Source organism: Muscardinus avellanarius (assembly GCF_963383645.1).
Source record: "Muscardinus avellanarius genome assembly, chromosome: 12".
In the NCBI taxonomy this organism is placed as follows: Eukaryota; Metazoa; Chordata; class Mammalia; order Rodentia; family Gliridae; genus Muscardinus; species Muscardinus avellanarius.
Genome location: NC_137798.1, coordinates 98737075 through 98746559, shown reverse-complemented (window position 1 = coordinate 98746559; position 9485 = coordinate 98737075). Strand labels below are relative to the sequence as shown.

General features: G+C 50.5%; 1 protein-coding gene across 1 annotated transcript; it reads right to left on the bottom strand.

Annotated features, from left to right (window-relative positions):
* Window positions 1-1810: 1810 nt before the first annotated feature.
* On the bottom strand, window positions 1811-8953 carry GLRX5 (glutaredoxin 5; the record flags this gene model as incomplete). The annotated part of the gene is made up of 2 exons (XM_080706902.1): window positions 8610-8953; window positions 1811-1989 (listed from the first exon to the last, which is right to left on the bottom strand). The coding sequence occupies exons 1-2, from the start codon at window positions 8896-8898 to the stop codon at window positions 1811-1813; spliced, it is 468 nt and encodes a 155-aa protein (XP_080563028.1). The 5' UTR covers window positions 8899-8953.
* Between the last annotated feature and the right edge of the window lie 532 nt (window positions 8954-9485).

Here is a 9485-nt window from a genome sequence, read left to right as displayed (position 1 = left end):
TTCTGTATGACTTTGATAGGATCTCAGTATGGTTCAGCAGCAGCGAGTCAAATAGCTCACGTGAGCCGCCTCCTCCTCCTCCTCCTCGTAATAAAACCTCTAATAAGTGTCTCATTATTTCATTTCTTTTCTCATGCATTCTAAGGGAATACAGGAAGATCCAGAGAAGCAGCAGTGACACCATGGAAAAGTGTCCCTCTGCACTAGGCGGAAAGGCAAGGGGCACCATGTGGACTGAGGTGTGCGGCCCACAGAGGCGGCCAAGTGATCTGTCAGTGAAATTCGTTCCAAAGTCACACAGCAAGATCCTGAGTGCCTCCCTTCCAACGTCCCTTCCTCACTTGAACAATAAAAAGGTTCACGGAACACTAAGCCCCTCTCAGGTTCCCAGGAGCCTAGCTTACAGCAGACTCAAAAGACATGTATGGACAATTACTGCAGTACAAGCCTTCTGAGGGTAATGTGCCTTTCTTCTTGCAGCCCTGAGGTTGGCGACTGGTAAAGGTCAGTCCTGACTTGGCCCAACGGGCCCCAGTGAGGTAGGGCAGGGCGGCAGCTTTCCTTCAGGAATCCCAAAAACTCTGAGGAAGGGGTGGCAGCAGGAACTGCCAGCTAAGCAACCTGGCAGATACTGCCCGCAGGGAGGACTACCCCACGTCCACTTATGCACAGAGGAAGTCCCTTGGGGAAGTTGTCTCTCAAGGAGAGCTCAGGGGATCCGATGACGTAAAGCGGAGAATGCGCCCCAGAAGGGGTTCAGGAAGCAGCTGTTCTTCAAGCCCTTTTCCCCAGAAAATCCATCCTTCCTCCTGCCTCTGCCATCATAAAGATGCACTTCTAAACAGATGCCGTTTGGTCCCTGGAGATGAACGACAGCTTCCTGCAGAGCCAAAGACACACTGCACAGGACGGGCTCCTTTCCTGCAGACACTGTACAAGCCTTCCCGCCACAGCCTGAGGAAGAGGCAGCGTGACAAGTCTCACTGCGACACCATACACTAGAAGAATCTCGGCATGGCTCCAAGCATTTCCTTTCATAAAGGTCTGTGTTTTAGGAAATAAAATATTAAATGATATCCTGCAGCACATAAGGGTTGGTGGTTTCTTCCCGAGGTAACTACGATAAAGTTTGCCGGACACAGAGTTCATAGCCAGGCAGGCTGGCCACCCCCATAATGAAGTTTGCCGGGCACAGGGTTCAGAGCCAGGCAGGCTGGCCACCCCCCGACTCTCCTCCACCACGCACATCACTCACACACACCCGCTCCTAGAGAAACAGGGGCGCAGCCTGACTGCAGTAAACACAAGCGTGTGAGCATCACTGTGAATTACCCAAAAGAAAGGGCCACAGGCACTCCAAGTCCCTACGGAGGCATGCCCTGCAAGATTAACAACACACACAGGTCTGTGTTGGCAGTTTATTGTAAAAAAAAAAAAAAAAAAACAAAAAAACACCCCAGCCATTACATTTTCTTCTTTGTCTATTGTTTTCCTTAATAGAAGTTACCAAAACTGGGGCATATCTGACCTGTGTGGACTGACACATTCATGAGTCCTGAATCAGGCAAAGAATAAAATAGGAGAACAAATTTTGTTTACAGCAACATCATAATATAACATTTGAATTATTACAGTGCAGTGGTTATGATGAAGTTCACAAGAGGATACTCTTAGCCCAAAGACAGGACAGACCAAAACCACCCGGCCGCTGACCTCCAGCGGGAGCGCCTGTGCCGGGAGAGGGCAGGGTAAGGCTTTCCTGGCGGTGAGTCTCTGAGCGGCCCCTCTGCTCAGCAAGGCCCCGGCACCCTCACTTTGAGTCCTGGTCTTTCTTTTCATCTAGAAGGGCGGAACGGATCCCCAGCTTTCTCAGCTCTTCCACCAGGTCCCCGTTTTGGTGCATCTGCAGAAGAATGTCACAGCCCCCCACGAACTCGCCGTTGAGGTACACCTGCGGGATGGTGGGCCAGTTGGAGTAGTCCTTAATGCCTGCGGGAAGCAAGAGGGACGTGTTATTTCAGTGGTCACACTCGGGCCTCCCACAGCAGTCTGACGTCTGCCCACCCTCAGCAGGAACCCGATGTCCCTCCCTCGCTGCCCCACTCTCGAGAGCAGTGTGTCTGAGAGCCAAGCAGACCAGCGCTTAAAGGATGATGGTAAGACCTCAGACAGGTCGCATGGTCGCTCCGCTTGTTCCGCCCTCATCTCCCAAGGTTTCCATGAGAATCAGGTGAGTACGGCACCTCGTGGCCATGGGCTGATGGCAGAGGACCAGACTGGTTAAACTAAGCCATGTGAGCTACACAAAGCCACAACTCTCCACCACCTCCAGTCATGTTTTCAAGGGAGGCAAAAGCAGAAGAAATGTCTGGGCTTTCCTTCCGGGAGGACACAGGACCCAGCACACGGTAGCTGACCGCCTAATCAGAAGAGCTCCACCCAGGCGTGCTCGCCTGCCACGCCCACTCTCACACACAAGATGCCCAGTCGCTGATTTTTTATCTTTAGTGAGCACTTTTACCCAGAGAAACACTCCGTCTTATGGCAGCTACTGACCACAAGCCCCTTCCTGCTCAGTCATGTAGGTGAGCTTTCCATGAAAGGTTACGTGACTCAGCAGAGACCCCAAACTGACTGCTGCAGGGAACAGAGGCCCGAAGCCAACACGGCCATGCATGTCCCGGGCTGGCCCAGGGCCACGGGTGAGTGAGACCCTCTCTGCTCTCAAGAGCTCCCAGCACACAAGACACCACCCAGCACCTACGTGACAGTCCTACGACAAAAGGTTTCAAGGACACAGAAGAGACACAAGAGGCAGTTACTCTGTTCAATGGATATTATGTTCAAAGGATGATGGTTTTGTAACAAAATTCTAATAGGAAAGAAATGTATGACAATGTGAGGATATAAAAATCTATTCTTTCATAAACTGGGCATGGTGGTGTGCACCTGTATTTCCAACCAATCAGGAGGCTGAGGCAGGAGGATCATTTGGCCCATGAGCTGGAGGCCAACCTAGACAACACAGCAGGATCCCATCTCAAAAGCAAAAACATTATTTTACTATTCCTCTTCATCATTATACTTTCTTTCTATTTTTATGTTGATACAAATGTATTTCAAATACATATTCAACCACATTTGGTGTTGATAATGTTGTAAACAGAAGATGGCCAAGAGCATGGCATATCCATCTAATGAACACAGATGACACGTGATATTTTTGTATTTATATGGATGGGTATTTTTATTTTTAAATATTATTTTGTGGCACTTGAAATTGAACCTAGGGGCATTCTAACACCAAGCTCCGCCTCCAACCCCTTTTCATTTTTTAAGTTACCACCTGCTGGCCTTGAATTTGCAATCTTCCTGTCTCAGCCTCCCAAGTATTAGGATTACAGGTGTGCACCGCCATGCCCAGCTTAACCTTTCTAAGTTTTAAGTTTTAAGCATACAACTAACAAACAAAAAAGTGAACAATATTCAAGTAAAATACAATATTATGCAAATAAAATTCAGCCAAGTGGTGATTTTTATGCAGATAAACAAAAGATACAAAACTTATTTATTTATTTTTGGTGGTACTGAGGGTGGGACCCAGAGGCTTTCTACCTCCAGGCTACACTCTCAGACCTATTTTCTATTTTATTTGGAAACAGGGTCTCACTAAGTTACTGAGAGCCTCACTCAGTAGCTGAGGCTGGCTTCTTCAAACCTGTGCGATCCTGTGTCAGCCTCCCAAGCGCGGGGATTACAAGTGTGTGCCACCACGCCCAGCTCAAAACTTATTTTTGATCCCCAATCATTTGTTATTATTTATTTTCCAAACAAAATGACCAATTTGAGTTGTATTACAAATAACTGTCCCGAGATACAACATATTTTTCTCTTAAAAGCTACTGCCTCCTAAAAAACAGTGACTTTGCTCTAAATGACAGCGCTAGAGAAAGCCCAAGGCACCAGCTTTATCTTTCTTCTCCAGACCTCACCCACGAGGAAATGATCGCAGCCAGGTGCACCAACACATGGAGGAAGAGCCCAAGCTAAAGGCCAGACCCGACTCAAAATAAAATAAAAAGCGCTGAGTCGGGCGTGGGGGTGCACACTTGTAGCTCCAGCATTTGGGAGGCTCAGACAGGAGGATCGTAGTTCGCGACCAGCCTCAGCTACTTAGTGAGGCCCTTGCAACTCAGTGAGACCCTGTTTCAAAATAAAGACTAAAAATTAGGGGGCTGGGAGTGTAGCTCAGAGGTAGAATGCCCCTGGGTTCCATCCCCAGTACAGCAAAAAAAAAAAAAAAAAAAAAAAAGAGCAGGGGGTGGGGGAGGGCTGGTGCACTCAGTGCTGACCTGGCATGTGTGAGGCCTGTGTTCAATTCCCATGACCATAAAAAAAAAAAAAAAAACTGCTTTCCAAAATCCATCACATCTCAGAACACTGATTTTTCTCCTGGCTTGAACACTCAATTACTTACGAGCACTATAATCAGCTTTCTTTATACTGACATGATTCTGACACGGATTAATTTCAACTCTGTCACTTACTTATTAGGCTCTGTGAGCTTGGGGAGGTCACATCACGCCCTGGGTCACATTTTCTTCCTCTAACTTGAAATGATCAGTGCGGTAGCCAGCAGACCCTCCCTAGAGGAAGAGCAAACCATGGCGACGGAGTGGCCAGGGCTCGGGCTGGAGGGCCAGCAGGCGCAGCTCGCCACGCTCCTGCACACAGCCTCCGAGAAACCTGTCAGTCTCTCGGTCTCAGTTCCTATTTGCAAAATGGGATGAATACTCTATGCCTCAGAGATTTACTATGAAAGTTAAATGAGATTTGACTTGAGCTCCTAGCACAGGCTATTGGGCTTCATACTCGTTAAATGTTTCCACAGATAGTCTTACGTAATCTTTACAAATATCCTTCCAAGTGGGTATATTTACTCCTATTTCACAGGTGAAGAAGCCCAGGCTCAGAGAAGTTAAGTGCATTAGCCTGAGTCGCAGGTTAGCACGTGGTAGAGCCAGTATCTGTAACCAGGTTCTAGGAGTGCAAAGCCCAGCATCCCTCCAGAGAGCCAGTGTCCGCCTGCCTGCGAGCACAGTCGCTCTGAGTGTGTATCCCTAGTACACGGGACTCTTGATGCCCGTGTGTCTAACACTTATATACACGAGTGAGTGGACCAATGAGGCAATTACTTTTTGCATCTTGCGTTTGGGCTGAACATTTGGCATATTTAATATACAACTATCTCCTGTTCATTTTAACTACAGTTTAGTCTCCACCATGGGGCTGCACCACAGTTTGGTTGTCCAGTCTGCTGCTAAGACACCAAGACCCCTTTCTGTCAGTGTCCCATCATCACAGGCCTCGCCTGTGAACATCCTTTCCTATGGATCCTCACTCACATGGGCAGGAGCCAGTCTCCCCCGCCTGGGGGTGGCAAACCGTGGCCTTCAGGCCGCACTAGCCCACTCCCTCTCCCTTTGTAAGAAAGTCTTATTTGAACTTGGCCAACTCACTCATCTTCTGCACATTACCACAACTGCCATCACTGCTCAACATCAAAGCTGAGTAGATACAACAGAGGCCACGCGGCCACAGCCTCCAGTGCTTCCTCTGGCCCTTCTCGGAGCAAGTGCGCCATCCCCATCCGGATATCCGCCTGAGCGTGAAGCCTCTGGCCCCAGGCTCTGCTCACCTTCAACCTGCCAGATACTGACCGCCATTCCTCCAAAGTGCGGTACCATTTTCTGCTCACACCCATATCGCCTCACTTGTCCACCGACAAGCACATCCCAACAACCTATAACCCAATTTCAATCCGCCAGTGTAGAAAGTACTTTACTAGCGCCTTAAACCCCATGCCACTGGAGAGGCTGGGCATATGTCCAACTGTGGAGTCAATTTACACAGTAGGATATGGGAAAGAGGGTGGGGACCTGAAGAAAGGGTGGCTGGCTAACAGGTATGGGGTACAGTGGGTATGAGGAATAACCTCTAAGCCATACACTGTAGCCAGTAGGATAACTATGGTTGACAATCATTAGATAGTAGAGAAGACACTGAATGTTCCTAACACAAATAATAAAGTCCAAGGTGATGAATATGCCAGCTACCCTGATCTGAATATACACTGTATACATATATCGAAACATCACACTGTCCCCTACAAATACATACAAGTATGTGTTAATGTTTTAAGTTGCTGAGAAAAAAAAAGAAAGCAACAGGATACTGGTTATTTATTCAACAAATATTTGAATCCCTTTCTGTCAGACACTATTTCCAATGCAAGGAATACTGGTGATGTAAGCAAGACATTTAAGAGCTGGGCACGGTAGAGCATGCTTGCAATCCCAGTACTTGGGAGGCTGAGACAGGAGGATTGCAGGTTTAAGGACAGCCTCAGGAGGTAGCAAGCACAAAAGAAAGTCTGTAATATAAATAAAAGCCTTCAATTGTTCATTAAAGTATTTATTGAAAACCTACTTTGCACACACAGTATACACAGAGCCCAGGCAGCTGCATAAGACATGTTCTCTGTTCTCCAGAGAATAAAATACTGTGTACAGACAAGAGGATCTCAATTACATGAGAAGTCTTAAGGTCCTGACCCAAGGGAAAAGATAACCACGAGGTGGCCTTAAGTGTGTTCTCCTGATAAAGAGGAGGGCAAGAAGGTCCCTCTGCAGCACACTTCCTGGACAGGAACCAGGCAATGGTGTATTATTTGGCTTTTGGCTCTTTGTGAAGCTCAGCCTTCCCTGGCACAAGAAAAAAAGCAAGGGTCAATTTTACAGGAGCCCAGCTGCTATTATTAGGGGCAAGCAGGGGCTAATAAAGGTAAGCAGACATAGCCTTGACTGACAAAAATCAAGCATGGGCAGCCTGTAAGCCTCTCTTGGCAAACACGAGGTACAAAGAGAAGAGTCTCTGCACTGTAAAGTCCTAACCTGGCTAAAGTGGTCCCCACTCTCTCCCTGCCCTGGCCCCCGTGTGAGTATTTCCACTATTCTTCCCTTTTGCCAGCAACAGAAGAAGGAATGTATATTGTATTCAATATTAATAAAGCACTTCTTCTTTTAGTACTAGGGATTGAACCCAGAGTGTCACACATGCCAGGCAAGCCCTGCCACTGGGCTACACCCCAGCCCTTTTTACTGTTTTATTTCAAAGTAGTCTCACTAGGTTGCCCAGGCTGGCCTCTGGCTTTTCACCCTCCTGCTTCAGCCTCCCAAGTAGCTGGATGATAGGTGTGCACCACCACACCCAGCTATGCAGCACATTTAGTTAGTAACCCAAATAACAACCTGATGAAATTCAAAGGCCACGAAATGTGATGATTAATTAAGGATTTGACAATGTGAGGAAGAAGTACTCTGAAACCATAAAGGTCTATTAATAAAACAGCTACCATTTATTGGGTGCCTTCAGTGCCAGATAATAGATGATATGTACTTTCTGTAATTTACTTTCTCTTGCCAAGTCGGGTCTCATTATCTTCATTTTACTGAAAAGGAAAATGCAGTTAGGTGGCTTGTGGAAGGCTCTCCCTGACTGCTGACTGGCTTCGGTGCAAGCAAATCTATTTCCACAACACCGGCCTGTCTCATCAACATAAGGAAGGACTGCACTTAGTAATTTCAAACATGGACTAGCAGTCCTTCTGAAGGTAGAGTCTGGAGTAACTCTTCACACACTGTGACCAGGGGAATTAAGGAGATTCAATCCCGCAAAGCCTCCACTGGAATGCAGAACCACCAAGCCTGGCCAAGAAGCCACCTCTGCCCCCAGACAAAATGCGAAAATGCTTGTAAGGTACCCCGACATGGCATATAAACTGCTAATTAGCTGTCACGGCCCTCTCTCCTCCCAGGCCACCCCAGATCCACAGGTCCTGCTGCTTCTGGTCCCTACTCCTTGGACTCCACACTTGAGGTATGTATGGAGTTAGCCTGGAGTGCAGAGGTCCTTACAGCTCCCTCTCCCCACAAGCTCACCACCAGCGCACACACACTGCTCCCTGTGCCTGAGAATTCGAAAATGTCGTGCCTTTCCCCCATACTCCCAGAACAGGGCCAACCTTTTCAGCGATGACAAAGCATGGTCCCTGACACCCTAGGCCTTGAACCTTGAGGCCAGGCTCTGACCTCACTAGGCGCAAGCCAGGGCAACCCTGGCCCTACTTCCCCATCCAAAACACAGCCCCTTATCCACAAAGGAGGTCAAAGTGCTCCCCAGAGTGCCCACCTCCTAGTGGGTACTCATTCGGAGTTGCCCTCTTTGCCCCACGTCCCCAACCCTAAGGGGCGGGAAGTCACGCTGCTGACCACTCGCCACGGACCCTGCCAGGGACAACTCGCCCCTAAACCGTTTCAGCTCAAAGTGAAAAGAATCTGTGTTCCCCTAAGACTGAACCCCTGAACCTTAAAAACTGCTCAGGTCCATTACTCCCTCGCCCTGATCTAAACGTCTGCCCAGGACAGCACTGCGCGCCCTGACGCCGCTGGAGCCCGGAGGGCGAGCCCTGGCCGTCCACGGCGGAAACCTCGCGACCCCCGCCCGCGCGAAGCCCTCGCCGGCCCGCCACCAGCCCGCGGCGGCCTGACCTTGTCGGAGCTCGGGGTCGTCCAGCACGTTGTAGGCCGCGTAGTCGCGGACCCCGTGCAGCCGCAGGATCTGCACCACGGCGTTGCTGAAGCCGCACTGGGGCTGCTCCGGCGTCCCCTTGAGGAAGACCACCACCTTGTCCTTCTTCACCATCGCGTCCAGCTCCGGCCGGCCGCCGCCGCCCCCCGAGCCCGCGGCCCGCACGCCGGCCCCCCACAGGCCGCCGCTGCCCGCGCCGCGCCCACAGCGGAGCAGGGCGGCTGCTGCCCGGCCCAGAGACCCGCTCATGACCGCTCGCCCGCCGGAGCCCTCGACGGCCCCGAGCCTCCGCGGCCTCCCTGAGTCTTCCCGGCGCGCGGCGACCCGGCCCGCCCCCCGGAGGCCCTCATTGGACCGGCTCCAAACGGCTCTTCGTGATTGGACAACACCGGCCCGCTCAGATGGAAGGTGGTCCTTACGCCAGCCCCCTACGGCCTTCCTATTGGCCGTCGGCAACCTCTTTGTCAGATTATTGGAGAGAGTGGCTGTCCATCAGAGTCACGCAGCGCGGCAAAGACGGGCAAAACTAGGGAGCGCCACTTTCTTCCCAGACACCGGGATGATTAGGACAAGCGGTAAGGCGGAGTTACGGCCGCTCCGCGGACCGCCGGGAAGGGGTCACTTCCGGCCTAAGCTTCCTGTTCCGGTGTCGGCGGGGATTGAGTGCCTTGGCAACGCGGCCGTTAACCCTGTGTTGGCTGTAGGCGGTGATGAAGAGGGACTTAGCCCGGCGCCCGCCTCTCCAACACAGGTGAGCGTCTCCATTCTTCTGGAGGGCCGCGGCCGTTGTGGTCGGACCTGGGTCAGCTGCGGCCAGGCCTGCTCCGGCGCCCGGG